The 15666-nt window shown below is 42.2% G+C and overlaps 2 protein-coding genes across 3 annotated transcripts in view; one reads left to right on the forward strand and one right to left on the reverse strand.

Annotated features, from left to right (window-relative positions):
* Nucleotides 1-341: 341 nt before the first annotated feature.
* LOC114052162 (cardiotrophin-2-like) lies at nt 342-11687 on the forward strand. Its single transcript, XM_027874646.1, has 5 exons — nt 342-389; nt 1408-1484; nt 2691-2830; nt 3009-3238; nt 11229-11687. Exons 1-5 carry the CDS (start codon nt 342-344, stop codon nt 11685-11687), a joined length of 954 nt encoding a protein of 317 aa, XP_027730447.1.
* Nucleotides 11688-12434: 747 nt separating this feature from the next.
* The window catches only part of LOC114052221 (cardiotrophin-1-like), a 4161-nt gene continuing 929 nt past the window's right edge, over nt 12435-15666 (reverse strand). For both annotated transcript variants that reach the window (XM_027874726.1, XM_027874727.1), the window contains exons 2-3: nt 14544-14662; nt 12435-13373 (exon numbers count right to left, since the gene is read on the reverse strand). In XM_027874726.1, coding sequence (XP_027730527.1) covers nt 12927-13373; nt 14544-14662 — 566 coding nt within the window. In that variant the 3' untranslated portion in view covers nt 12435-12926. The remainder of the gene's footprint in view (nt 13374-14543; nt 14663-15666) is intronic.

Below are 15666 nucleotides of genomic sequence, written 5' to 3' on the forward strand. Positions count from 1 at the left end.
TGACTGGTCCAAATATTCCCTCAGTAGTCTAACACATTAAGAAAATATGAGAAGGACCTCCCTTACGGATGGATCTTCTATGGATGTTATATAGAAAGACATAGGCAAGAATCAATTCTAATTGGTAGAAGGGGTTACTAAGTTGACAAGATCACAGGTCCACCTACACATCTAAGGAAGAGTTGGGGTGATTAATACCTGTAGAATCAAGTCCAGGTTCAGAACAGAGAGAGGGGTAATATAATAATCTGAACAAATCAGTAGAGACTGTGATGTCAATCCTGAAGCAAACCTGAGGTCTGTGGTACTATCAGGATTTCCATCAACTTGTGAGAAGCAGCATGGCAAGCCTGGACAGGGTGCTGGACTTAGGAGTCAGGAAAGCCTGGGTACAGATCTAACCTCAGATCCTTAGTAGCTATATGATCCTAGGTAAGTCAGTTAATCCCTCTGGGTCTCAGTTTCTTCCTCTGTAAAATGAGGGGGTTGGACTCAATGACCTCTAAGGTCCCTTACAATGCTAAATCTATGATCCTGTGAATGTACCTTGAACACTGAAAACATTCAGGACTCATCATTAGAGCTGTCTTTTTTGAGGGGTTGGGGGAGACTGGGTATCCTATCTCTTGAGAATCTGTATGGTCTTAGCTTTCTTGGGAGGATCTCTCTGTTACTGAGGGAGAATAGAGAACAGGAAAAGAGTTTCTGGAACCAAGAGAGACATAAGAGGGGAGCAAAACTGGAGGCAAGAGCATGGGATAGGCCTAGGTATAATGAAACCTAGAAAGGGGGAAAGAGAAATGAAAATTAGAGGAAGATGAAGCTCAGAGACAGGTGAGAACAGGTCTTAGAAGAGGGAAAATAAAGTCTTAGTAATAGCGGAAGACCTGGAGAGAAAAGAGAGAACCTTAAGACCTAAGGCATGGGAAAGAGGGGTGCTGATGTGGTGGGGGAAGAATATCATACCCAGGTCACCAAATGAATAACCTGTAGCCAGGCACCCTAAATTGTCCCCTCCTCTCCCAGCTCCACATATACCCTTCACCTGTGAATAGGTCCCAGATCGGGTTCCTGCCTTCTTCCCCCTCCTGCCAGCCCCACGCCTCACTGAGCCCTCTCAATGAGTTCAAGCTAATCCCCTGACATCACCTACTCCCCCCCCCATACTACCCCCTCAGCAAGAGGCCTGTTTGCCAAAGGGCCAAAGCAGTCTCCTAGCCCTTCCTCTTCTCCAGATACCTGGATTCACATCAGCTTCCAAGTATATTAACCATACTTTTGCTCCTGGCTTGCCATCTTGGAGCTGGTTCCCAAGTCATCTTTTTCTTGCTCTGACTTTTCTGAAGCCCCTGATTCTCCAGTTAGACTTCTACTCCCTGGCCTGACCTTTCAACCCCAAGACCTCAGGAAGCTGGTATCTCTAAGTCCCAGGCAACTGGCTGCTGCTCCTTGCCTTTCACCCAGCAGTGGAGGCCTCAGGGCAGGTAGGTGACACCTGAACTCAGGATCCATTAGGGATCAAGGTGGGGCTAGGAGAGTAAGATCTCTCTCAATGGCTCCCAACTTTTTCTAATATGACAATTCTTATTAAATGACAGAACATTAACTCCTAATAGTAGTTATGTTAATAATATCTGTGGATTGAAAAAATACTTGATAACAAAATGTGGTTATAAATCCAATGGCATGCAAGTGAATTTATATTTTATTAATCACAATGAACTCTACATATATTTGAAAAACAGTAATATGTGTGAGATGTTATGGTATGCTTCCTAAACAGATAAAAATGACATGGTTTGATATGCATATTGAGTCTCAGACCCTTTCCAATAACTCAGAGACAAATTCCCCCTCTACTGACCACCCCCCCCAACTTCTCAGCCTATAACCTAAAGGGTGGGAACCACTGCTCTATTCCAGGGATCCAGCTACCCTGCCTTTGGACTCAGGTTCTTAAGGGGCCTGCTATATGTGCTATATTTCTGTATCCCCAACAGTAGAGAAGACTCACATAGTAGATATTTGGTGAATTTTTGTGGAATAATAGTTCCCAGCTCAGAATCCAGATGTTCTTGCCCTCTCAGACCCCATTTACCCTCTTCTCCTAGCCAATAGCCTTCATAGTTTACTGTGTGCCAAGGTTGGGGTGGGGGTAGGGTTGGGAGGGTGCTGAAGGACAGAGGAAGCCTATGCTGAGGGGCGGAGTAGAGCCGCCTCTGAGGGAAACTAGATCTCAGGACGTGCGGAGCTGCAGGGATCGGGGCGGCCTCGTTGTCCCCCATAATCCCCTCCCCGCCCTCAGCCCTCTCCCTCCTTTGCTTCTGGAGTTTTACAGACCAGGCAATGGAGGAAGGGTGGGGGGAACCAGGGAAAGCAGGGTTGGGGGCCATGGTCATGTTGTTGGGGAACCCTTTTGCAGTCTCTTTACCTGCCTCTTCCCAGACCCTTTTCACCTTAGGTTCTCATTGGCCTCCTCCCCATTCATCCTCTTTCTTTCTCTGTCTTTCCCCCTTCCCTTCTCTGTTTCTTCTTCTCTGACTCTCCCAAACCTTTCTTCCCATGACATCTCTCACCTTCTACAGTCTCCTTCCTTCCCTTTTCCCTTGCCACCCTATTCTCTGTCCAATTCCCACTCGGGCTTCCTGGGCTCTCCCCCCCCTCCCCATCCCCTTTCTTCCCTCCTCCAGGGTGTGGTCCTCTGCCTGTCCCATCCAAAGCCTCGAGGATAAAAGGTATAAAGAATCTCAGGGTAGGGCCAGAGAGAACAGGTGCCCCAGGGACCTAGATACAGACAGCAAAGGAAAGAGGAACATGACCAACTCACTAGGTAAGTAGCTGAAACTTGTAGGGGAGAGAAGTCCTGAATCATAGCACCTGAGGGACAGAGAATTTATACTAAGAAATCAGAGAAAGAACTCTGGGGCCAGATCCACATGTGTGCTTTGGGCCTGGTTGACTGGAGTTTGTCTTTTTTAATTCTCTTCATCTGCTGGAAATTTTTATAGGACAAAGTTCTTGCCTTCTGAAGAAATGGAGGTTGGATCCTCCCAGAGAAATCTCAGACCTGCCTCTGACTTTCTTTCTTGTATCCCAACCAGTTGTGCCCTGCCTGTTGTCTCTGCTGCTGGCACCCTTTGTCCTGGGTGCCCCAGTGTCTCTGGCTGACTCCATCAACCGAACCTACAACTTGGCCCTCTACATGCAGAAGAACTCATCGGTGCTGGTGCAGACTTATGTAAGTGAGAATGGACAGTTGGGCAGATGGGAGGAGGCTCTTACATTGGAAATAAGATGGGGCTGCAGGAAAGAGGCTCTTCCCCCATGGGGAAAAGTAAGGGATGTCAAGGAGAAGCCTCCTTCAGCAGGGGAAAGGAAGGAAATTCTGGAAATAGAAAACTGGGGGAAAGGACACAAAGAAAGCTCTCAACTCCATTTTGAAAATTATGAAGTCCTATATAAATGCAAATTATTGTAAATTTTATTATTGCCTCAAGAGCCGCCAGGGAGATTATGAAGGTAGTGGCTTAGGAGTCAGGAGAATTGGGTTTTTGTCAGGGGTGTGCTGGAGCCAGCCCCCACCAACTCCTGAGATGCAACTAAGAAATTTTTGATGTGTGCATTTACACTTCAAAAATTGGTACATGGCTACAAATCAGAATGAAACTTACTGTTTCATTGGCTGTCTAGACTTAAGAAAATTTTGGAGGAAATGTTAATAGTGCAGATTAAATTTAAAAGTGCTCATTGCTACATTTATTTTCCTGGAAAGCCGATTGTTAAACATTTACCAGCACATCTCTGATTCTAGTCCTAGCTCTGCTATTAAGTGTGTGAACAAGTTATTTTTTTTCCCTCTGGTGCCTGGATTCCTTCTCTATAAACTGAAGCTTGTTGAGCCCCAATAAATTACAGAGTCTGTTCTAAGAAAGAAACAAATGAAATTAGGGTACATGTGTACACAGTTTAATTTCTCTCAAACTGGTTTGACATACATTGCATGGCAGTTCAGTCCAAAACTGGGACCCCCTAAGAGGGCCAGTTCAGAACTGGCTCTATTTGGGATTTGGGGATACAAGGATATAGACCCTTTCAACAGGGGTTCGTATCAACCTGCCATCATTCCAGACCACTCCCAGCCTCCTTCTATCTAGACGTATCTGTCTCCACCCAGTCCTGAGTAGGATAAAATCAATTCTAGTTTGGGTTGGGTTTGACCAAGATAAGAAGATTCAATTCAATCTCATTATCAGTAATGTCCTTCTGAAGAACTTTGGAGCAGAAGGATGGGGGGTGGATCTCGGAGTTTAGAAATCATTTTTCACATTCCCCCATCTGATTCTAATGAGAGGTGCAACCTCCTCGCCGAATCACTAATATGGTCAATGCTTCATCAAGAGGTTTTGGGGACTTATAACAATATGCAAGAGGAGAGGGAGAAATTGATCGAGGCATTGACAAATCAAGGGGGCAGTCCCCTTAGTATGTAAATAGCAAAGGGGAAAAGTAAGTAATAAATAAATTGTCCATTTAAGGGGCTCAGAAGTCTCATCTTATATAGCTGTCTGGGAGGAACATCATCTGATGAAGTTTTCTGGTCTGAGTGCTGTCCAAGCAGTCTCCAACAGACTGTCTTCTTGCAGAGATCTTCTTTCTTGTGTCCACTCTTCTACAAGATTGATCTTAACACAATTTTAAATTACCTTGGCAATAACCAGGTCAAATAATGAAAGTTAACTCAACCTTTATGTCTCTATTATTATAAAATCAAAATTGGAACCTTGGCCAATTGTCATGTTAAACAGGAAAATAAAACAGGAAAATAAAAACAGGAAAATTAGAACCTAGTTATTGAAAATTAGAACCCAGTTTTTATACTTCACATTCATTCCCCCATCAGGAGGATGAGATTCCACTAAGGAATTAATAACAGAACATTTTTTATAAAGAGATGGACTCCAATACATATATACATAATACATTGAGTGATCAATTTTAAAACAGTACATATCAATAAAACAATTCCAATTTCTGGTCATGTTGAAATAAATAACCCCTAATTAAAGTGGATGCTTCCTTTAAAGCAGTTACAAGACAGACCACAAGCCATTCTTTTAAAATTAACTAATTGTAACAAAACAGACAGGTAAAATATCAACTAAGTAACAGAATAATATCCTGGTGGTCACAAATCCTTGACCTAATTATTCCCATACCATTATGAGGAATTAAAGGACCCTAACTTATACAGGAATATATACTAGTAATAGATGTCAAGGCTAAATACTTAATTCTAAAATTCTAGGCCAAATAGCTCAATCTTATCCTTGCATCTTACTATAATAACCTCAGATGTTCCAGTATCAATCCATTATTTAATAGATTTAATATTGTACTTACAAAACTTTTTGATTATAGAAATTTGCCATAAAAGAATAGGGACATAACTATAGTAAGGGAACAATGTTCCCTAATTTCATGTCAATTCCAGACAGAAGTTATGTTAGATGGCTAATTGCATTGAGCCAGACTTAAAGTCTGCCAGATGGGATATTTGTATTGAGGAAATTGAGTCAGAAGAATCCTACCTCAGCTCATGCAGAAGTTATTCTCCCAATTTTCCCATGAGAATACCCTCTGCAGTTCATACATTCAGTTCATAGAACCCACAGGGTTGCTGGCATCATGGATCAGTGACTCAGTAGCATTCCTTGATAACCATACCTGGAGTCAGTTAACAATCCCATAAAGTCTTGAATAACAGGCTCCAATAATCAGAGCCTTAAGTAGTGTATATACATTTCTACACATGTACTGATTCCTGATTAAATAACAACATGAGTAAAATCAAATTTTCATTAAGATCATAAATTGCTACTCTAATAGATTTGCATCTCTGTTTCTCAAGCTTATTTATCCTTCTCTAACCATACTTAATCTGAAAGAACAAGACACTTCAGGAATTGAATCTTACGCATATGATATGTTCAAACACTAATTTTAACCCTTGTTAAGCCATGGAATGAATTCAGATAAAAATAGCAAGATCCCTCCTACTTCCAATAATTGCTTTAGTATTAATCACTAGCCTTAGACCTCTGTTGCTGCTCCAATTGAGCTGCTGATTCTAACTCTGTTTCTTAGAAAGCACCCATTAAGGCCAGTCCAAAGACACAACAAACCTAGGAATGAAACTAGATAGTCACAGTAGGTTTGGACGCAATTGTCATCAATATCAAATTATTACTGCAACAAATTAGCTTGCAAATGGAAATTTAGTAGGCCTTCAAAAAAATCACACAAAAGATTTTGCAAAACATTTCTTCATAAAAGTATTTCCCTTTCTTAAAACAGCTTACAATTTATTCTGATGTTACTATAACAAACTAAATTAATTACAAAGAGAATTTACTAAGTCCTTTCTCTGTATAATTGTCGTTTCCTTTCATGAAATACTTTTGTAAATACTTGGCTTAAACAGTAACTCCAAATAACTTAGTTAGCAATCTTAATTTTCATAAGTGATAGCCAAATAATTTTACCTGAAACTTCTCTTTAAAATAGACAAAACTTGGAAGTTGATGATTTCTTAAATTACAGTACTTCAAAATGGTCAGATAGAATGACCTAACAGCTTCTTAACCCATTCATTTTTCTTTTTCTCTGACAGTACAATTCTTAATCTAACATCTAGATTATAAGAAAAATTGCTTTTCTAACAACATAGGTTACATAAATGTTACCAAGTTATACAATATAAGGAAATTTAGAAATATAACAATACCATAAACAATTATCACATATTTAAACTTGAAATAAAACCAATTAATTACCAATTATGTAACCTTAATTTAAACAATCACATTTAAACAGTTAACATTCAGATAGCATTTGTCCCACGCCAAGCAATGTGCCAAATGCTTGACGATCATGTGATCCTCACAACATCCCTGGAAAGTGGGTTCCACCATTATCCCCTTACAAAACAGTAAACTGAAGTAAATACAGTTAATAAATTTCTTAATGCCAAATAACACCATCCTTTTTTGTGCTTAATCCTGATAGGAAGAACACTCTCAGATGCTGTTCTTATTCCTTCAGGACAGATTTTTGATTTAAATCAAATCAAATCTGGATTTATAGTCTCTAATGATAAACATGTAAAGAAAAATTTTAAAGTCCAATACTCTTGGCCTTTTAAAAGGAAATACTATCCACAAATTCATATATTCCCTTAAAAAAGACACGTGGCTGTATACACTAGGAAATGCATATAAAGTTTTATAAACAGTTTGAAATTACACCTGCCACTAATCAGCCAGATCAAAATGTGCTGGGCCAACATTCCAAGACCAGGCTGCACTGCATGCAGCTCCTGGCTCAGGCCAAAAGGAGACCTAAGGAATTTGATTTAGTGAGAGTGTGGCTAGTTTCCCCAGGCCTCCAGAGGTTCCAGAGGTTTACTTCCAGAGTTCCAGGGTTAATAATATTAATCGAATATTACAAGGAAACTTTTTAAGATTCTATATAAATATCTCAAATCACAATAACCAATATCTTTACCATAGCCAATATTTACGTAATGTTAGGTTTAATAAGGCCTTCCTACAGGTTTATCCTGAAAGGCAGGTAGATATAATTCCTTCTAACTTTCTATAACCTTATCTATTGGTTTTCAAATCAAGCTACAAAATTTTCATTTTCAATCTTTCTTAGAACAAAATCAAACTTCCTTACACTGAGATCTGAAGCTGGCACAAGAGCACCCACAACAACTATCCTAGGAGGAGGGTGCTTAGAGCACATGGGCTTACTGCTGCCCACCCCACCCCCATCTATCCCCAAATGTTTTTTCTCTATCTTTCATATTTTCGCTCAAGCATTTATGTCTCTTTCCTAATCTTTCAAACCCAATACTCAGACTACTTCCATTTTCCTTTACATTCCAAATTAAAATTATACTTACCCCAATTTGTCCTGCTTGTCTTTACAGTTTAGAATCTGAAGGGAGTTAATGCCTAACAATTTACAAATCAAGAGAGCTTATATTTCTCCCATACCTTCACAAACTGCTTTTGTAACATTAATGCTTAAAAGACAGAAAAACCCTTATTTTTGCAGTTTTAAACACATTGCCATGATATCAGATACATTGGCAGGAGGGGGTGAAAGGCAGTTCTCTAGATTTAATTTAAACATAAAGTACAAACTTTAGCTTTGGGATCTGATTAAACCTGAATTCAAACCCTCAGCTCTTCTCCCTCAGAGTCCTTACCTGGTTTAGATTCTTATCAGTCTAAAAACTACTTGATTTAACTTTATTCTGGTATCCCAACTTAGTCAGTGTTGGGACCCCCCCCCCCAAAAAAAGTCTTAATTGATGCGGTCTGGAGGTTAGGGGTCCTGGAATCCCAAAATCACAACACCCAGGTCCTGCCTGAAAGAATTCGACCCAAGCCTTCTTGCAGCCAAAAACAAGGTTTATTGAAGATTCTCCATATTAGCTAGACTCTTAAGGAATCTGAGCATCTGTGAGCTATTATCTAGATTGTAAGAATCAGAGCATCTTAATGGAGACAAGATGGACTTTACATACAGAAAGATTGTGGGAGGAATCTAGGAGTGGCCAAGTAATCCATGAGGTAATAGAATTACCAAGGGTGGGAAATGGAGCCTAGGTGGGACCAAGGGTGGAAAGTGGCCTGGGGCCACAGGAAGGGAAGACAATGGAGGGGAGATTGGGTGTAGCCACAAGGAAAGGCCAGTTGATGGGATTATAGCCTCAGAGATTTGGCCAAGTGGGAAAGTCCAGGGTTTTTCCTTTCTGGAGCCCAGATTCCAACCCCATCATTAATCTCCCACTGAAAGCCTAAGGTGGGAGTTCTTTCCTAATGTTCCCTCTCTAATTACAGACCTTAGAAGTTTTTGTGGCTGCATTTTAAATTTTTTACCACAAACATAAAACATGACAGTCACAGAGACACAGAGACATGGAATGACAAGACAGGGTGCACACAGATCTAATTTTCTGGTTGGCTTTTTAGGCTTAGTTCATTTTTAAGATGAACCAATTTAGAATTAGACTGGTCAAAATTCAGTTATCCTTTAGTTCCACATCCTTCTAAAAGCAACCAATTCAGATTACAATACAATTTATCACATACCAATTTACTTTGACTCGTCATAGACAAACTACAAAGGATTTTTTCCTTCCAGGACAACTGTCTAGATCTCTGCCCCCAGAGCCACTTGGAGAAAAACAAACTGCAACCTAATGTGAGGAGTCTGATAGATAAGGAGCAGGGATTTGGGGGATAAGACTCACCCACTCTTCAGGGCTGTGATTGCAGGAAAAAAATCCTATGGGCACCCAGACCTACCACTATTGAGGTGAAAAAGCCCTCCCCAAATCCCAGTCCAAATCCGAGTCATGGCACCATTAAATGTCAAACCCCAACAAATTAGAGTCTGTTCTAAGAGACAAATGAAGTTAGGGTACATGTGTCCATGGTTTAATTTCTCTCAAGTTGGCTTGATATACATTGCATGGCAGTTCAGTCCAAAACTGAGCCCCACTAAGGGGGCCAGTTCAGAACTGACTCTATTTGGGATTTGGGGGTATAGAGCTACAGACCCTTTCAACAGGAGTTCATATCAACCCTCTATCATTCCAGACCACTCCCAGCCTCCTTCTATCTAGATATTGTATCTGTCTCCACCCAGTCCTGAGTAGGATAAAATCAATTCTGGTTCGGATTGGGTTTGACCAAGATAAGAAGATTTAATGCAATCTCATTATCAGTAATGTCCTTCTGAAGAACTTTGGAGCAGAAGACTGGGGGGTAGAATTCTGAGTCTAGAAATCATTTTTCATAAGGGTAACACAGATTTTACACATTTATTGGGGTGGGGTTTGGGGGGGCAATACTCTTTGGAGGGCTGTTAGGTGGAAGAAAGATTAGACTTTATCTCTTTGACTCCCAAAGGGTAGAAGTGGCAAAATATTAAATTTAGGCTTAATAGAAGGGAAAACTGTCTAACAATTAGAGTCATCCAAAAATAGAATCAGCTGCCTCTGCAAGCTGTAAGTTCCCCATTCTGAGAGGTCTTCAAGAAGAAGCCCTTGCCAGGGATATTATAAAAAGGTAGATGGTGTAATAGAAGCAATTGACTTAGAACAGCACAGCTTAACTGGAGTCAGGAGGACCTGAGTTCAAATCTGGCCTCACACTCTTACTAGTGGTGTGACCCTGGGCAAGTTACTTAGCCCTTATTGCCTCTAAAAAAACAAATGAAAGAATTGGAGAACAAGAATTAAATCCCACCTTAACATTTGCTGTGTGACCACAGACAGGTCAATTTCCCACCCTTACATTCAGTTTTCTTATCTATAAAAAGAATATAATGGTATCTACAATGCCTCCTTCACAGGTTTGTATTGAGAATCAAACATGATGAAGTATGTAAAGCATTTTGCAAACCTGAAAGGGATGTAAAAATGTCAGCTTCTATTGTTCAAGGGGATTCTTGTGTCAGGTATGAGTTGGAGTAGAAGATCCTCATGTCCCTTCCAACTTTAAGAGTTTGTGACTGGATAATACCTAAGGTCTCTTCCATTCATAGGATTCTGTGGTTGTAGAAATTCAAAGGAGGAGGGAAAGGAAGGGAAGGGAATATATAGTACCTACTTTTTGCCAGGCACTGTACAAATATTATCTTATTTAATTCTCACAACAACCCTGCAAGGTAGGTGGTATTAGCACCATTTTACAATTGAGGAAACTGAGGCAAACAGGGGTTAAGTGACTTGCCCAGGATCACACAGCTACTGTCTGAGATAGAATTTGAACTTAGGTCTTTCTGATTCTAGGTCCAGTGATCTATCTGCTGTATCACCTAAATTCTTTCACCTGACATGAGAAAGTCTTTTTCTTGTATAGGGAGGGGAAGAAAGGAATAAGCATTTATTAAATGCCTACTCTGTGCCAGGCACTGTTAAGTGCATTACAACTATTATATCATTTGATCTTCATCACAAACTATTATTATCTCCATTTTACAGTTGAGGAAACTGAAGCAGGCAGTGACTTACTCAAGGTCACATAACTAGTATCCGGATCTGAACTTCCTGACTCCAGGTCCTGTACTCTGTACCTGTGCCACCTAAGGGCCTATGTGACTTGAGTATCCTGGTTTTATCCTCTATGTATTTTCTTTTGTTTACACAGCTCCAGTACCAAGGCAGTCCCTTCAGTGACCCAGGCTTCTCAGCCCCTGAAATCCAGCTAAGCAGCCTGGCCCCTGCAGCTGTCCCCTTCACGTTGTGGCGTAGTCTGGGAGATGGCGAGAGGCTGGTCCAGGTCCACCGTGCTTTCTCAGCCCTGGCCCAGCATCTGCAGCTTGTGAGTGATGACCAGGCTGACCTGAACCCTGGCAGTTCTGTCTTGCTGTCTCAACTTGCAGCTGCAAGGCTCCGAGCCCAGGGCCTGATGAGCAACATAGCTTGTGCCATCACGGTCTTGGGGGTGTCCGTTCCTCCTGAAATGGATACTCTTGGCCCCGCACCCTTTGGAGCCTCTGTCTTTCAAAGGAAATGTCGGGGCTATGTGGTGACCCGGGAATACGGACACTGGACAGACAGGGCTGTGCGGGACCTGGCTCTGCTTAAGGCCAAATACGTGGCATAGTGAGCAGTGTGGACTTCTGTCTGAAATGACAACTTTTAAGCTTCACCATGGACAATTTCCTGTTTTATTATCTGTACACTTTTGAGATGAAGGGAAAGATTTGCAGTCTACTGTTCCTTAGGGGTCAGCCAGCTCCCACGAAGTGATGCCTCCCCATCTGTCCCCTGGAGCCATTGGCCCGATTCCCCCAATGTTCCTGCTTAGTAGAGAGCCCCCCAAAGTGGCTTTCTCCAGTGGTGCTGGTGGGACCTCCTTTGTAGAGGGATGTGAACAGGTGGTTTGGGGCCAGTTCTGTATGGATAAGCCTTATTTCAAGCTTTATCATTGATTTGGGCATGTCCAGTATAGTATCTAATGTCCTGTGTGAATGGATTTCACTTCCTACCTCTAGAGGGATTAACCTCCTCATTAAGTCTACCTCAGCCCCTGTGACTTTGGGCTCCTGCTGCCTCACAATAGATGCCATTGCCTTGTCTATGTTAGCTATTTCCTATAATTTAATGTCAAATATTCACTTCTTCTTCAAATCATATCTATTCCACACACAATAGCCTTTCATTTTCTGACTCTCAGGGTGAAAAGATGTCATTGTCTAGGGAATCTCAGTTCCTTTATTTAATACCCTATTTATATTGCATCCCTGAAATTTGTGTTTAATCTGTCCCAAGAAACAACCCCAATCCCCTCTGACACTGTTCTTCCCAACTCCAAGAACTGTACATTGAAGGATTTTTTTTTAATTTACCAAAAAATTAATTTATTCTCAGAAATAAAAATCTCCTTTTCAGGGGAATCTTTTTCACAGACCTCATAGTTTGGTGTGCTAGAATCAGGGGATTAGAGGAATGAGGAAGAGAAAGAAGTACAGAGGGGTAAAAAGGTGGACTTGGGCTATGGGGAACAACAGAGATCCATGAGCGGACAAAGTATGAATTGTGGGTAATGATGCAGGAGGCAGTGTGGGCTTCAAAGGGAATTAGGCTGAAGGCTCCTCTAGGTAAACATCTTGGAACTTTCTTCTACAGTGATCTCTTAAGCAGATATTGACTGACCCTAGGGCCCAATCCAAAGCTGAGAAGACAGGAAGAGAGAATGAAGTAGACAGAGAGGCTCTGAGATGGAGATAACAGGAGGGGTATGCTAGTGAAGGGATAGTGACAGAAGATGAGGATGGAGTGAGAAGGAAGCTAGTTGGTGGCCTTTCATGGGGAAAGATGTGCGGTAAGGTAGGCTCCTCTCTCAGCCTAGCCCTGCCCGTAGCAACTGACCCAGGTCACCTTCTGTGCAGATTACCCACTCCTGGTACAACCCACATACCCTGTAGCCCAACAACTTAGCCAGGAAGACCCCAGGAGATTCAGGAAGCATGGGGTGGGGCCCTGGGGGCCCTGGGGTTGCACCTAGTGCCCCCAGAACAACTTCTACAGCACTCCCCAGCGCCCTTGACTGGTGAGAGGCATCTTCTAGCCGTCGGAGGAGCCGACGGGCAAAAGGGTTGAGATCAGCCTGGAGGCGGCGGATGTCGTCCAGCAGTGGGGACAGTGAGTTCAGGGCAGCTGCATCAAGCTGCAGCCGCTCAAGGGTGGGGAGCCCTGAATGAGCTGGGGCTGGGGAGTTCAGCCCGGGCACTGGTAACCCAGGGGGAGAGAAGCTGGGCAGCCCGAATGGGTCCCCCTGGTGCTGGACCTGTAAGGGAAGGGTGGGGAGAGGTGTTAGGAGGAGTCTTTTCTTCCCCTTGGACAGACCCTCCCTGGAGGATCCCACTTAAGGCAACGGACTCCAGTCTTCTATAAAAGTCCCAGGCAAGAGCAGCTCCTCTGAATAGGAACTGCTTATGCTATAACATTACCTTATTTTCTACTAGCCTTGGTGAAGCCTATGAGGCCTCTTTGCTCTTCTTGCTTGGTTCTCATTAGGAAAACTGATTCTCTTTGTGCTGTAAAAGTCCTCCTCATCAATAACACGAGATTTTTCTTCCTTCCTACTCCACCCCCCCTCCAAATATTGGAAGGTGGAAGACTTCTGTTCTTCCTCCCAGGGGAACATTCCCCTTTGCAGGGCTGGATCCCAATTAGAATCATAGAATCTGGAATAATTTCATAGGAAATTGAGGTACAGAAGGGATAACTGAGTTGCCCAAGGTCACACAAGTGTAAACAGAGCCAGAAATAGAACCTAGTTCTTTGTCACTTACACTGTGGTTTTTCCTAGTCAGAGTTAGTGGGGAGGTATTATAGCAGAGATAGTCCACAACAGTATTAATTTAACAGTAAATAGCCAATGGATCACAAGGATTTGAATTTGGATGCAAGGCATAATATTTCCCTCCCACCTTCCACCAATTTCATTTGTGCCAGTATTAATGTTTCTGTCTCATCAGCACTCATCAGCTTGTCAGGGAAGGCTGGTGGTGGTGAGGCCAGTGCACGGTGGGAGGGAGCCTGCCAGGCAGTGGAAAGATAAAGCTTTTAGTGATTAACAACTTGACCTGAATGGAAAGCTGACAGGAGGTGGATTTTCCTCTACGTATGTGGGAATGAGTTCTCATCTTCCTTGTTTCTAATTCTGAAGCTGCCTACCCTTTAAGATGAAGCCAAGCCTGGTCTGATGTCAAGACTCTAGCCTGAGAATCAATGGTCCTGGATTCTAATCCTAGTTCTAACATTGATTCACTGTGTGACCCCAGGCAAGTCCTTTCCACTTCTCAGTTTCTTTTTCTGTATAATGGTGGGACTGGAGTAGAGGGTCTTTCCAAGGCTTGCCCCTAAAACTGAACAATTCAAAGAGTATAGAGTAATCTTCCCCACCATTCCCCATCCCCTCCTCCACCCTACCACCTCCCATCTCTGTACTCACATATTCCTGAAGCAGCTGCTCAGCATAGCTAGTGAGGAGCCTTGCAAGACTGTGGGTCTGACGGATCTTGGCCTCAAGGTGGGAGAAAGATGAGGCCGAAGAATAGGACTGTAAGTCCACTGGAGGGGACAGGGGAGGATGAGGAGGGATCAAAACCCAGGTCCCCTGACATGACAGGTTTCCCCTCCTCCCATAGCATATTATTTTTAGTATCTAATTTATGGCTTGGTTCCACATTCTCACCTATGCCAAGTAGGGGAATAGTCCTATCTTCCTCTACCCTAGTGATCTGAAAGGAGAAATTGATCTATAGGGGCTGGAGGTAGGGAAGCAAGGAGGTATAGGGCCTGGAGGGGAGGTTGAATGACTAATGACTAATTACTAATTACAGATAATCACAATTCCTAGGTGATTATGTATTGTAGTACCCTGGAGTACCCTTTGATAAAACCAGCTACAGTTTGTAATACTGACAAGTTGACTGATTAATATCTTGAATTGGCCTTAGACTCCTCTAAATTGGGAGTTCAGTTACTCAAGGGATTAGAAAGATCTAATTCTTAACAGTTTCTTTTATAACCTAGTCCCATTGTATACATCCCCAAAGCCAAGAAGGGGAGATGCTAGGGCAGGGGTTCTTCACTTTTTTTGTGTGATAGACTCTTTTGGCAGCCTGGCAAAACCTATGGACCCCTTCTCAGAATTATGTTTTTAAATGCATAAAATAACATACATATTAATTATATTGAAAGTTATCAAAATATTAAAACAAAACAAAACAAAACCTTTGGTTTAGAATCCCTGATCTAGGGTATAGAAAACACTTGACTATACATCCTGGTTTTGCTTTACTCTTAACTAGGAGAAAACTACATTTCCCAGGATGCAAAGAACTTAGGCAGCCGCTACGCACATGGTACTTAATATTGACTAATAAGAAGGAAGCGGCATGCAAAGGTGACCAAGTTCTTTAACCTATGTCTGGCCCCAAAGACCTCTCACCCAAGATTTCTTTGCCACTTTCTACATTTCTTTTTCTGCTCAGTTTCTCTCTCTCTCTCTCTCTCTCTCTCTCACACACACACACACACACACACACACACACACACACACACACACACAC

This window comes from Vombatus ursinus, unplaced genomic scaffold, assembly GCF_900497805.2.
Source record: "Vombatus ursinus unplaced genomic scaffold, bare-nosed wombat genome assembly UNPS02014807.1, whole genome shotgun sequence".
NCBI lineage: Eukaryota > Metazoa > Chordata > Mammalia > Diprotodontia > Vombatidae > Vombatus > Vombatus ursinus.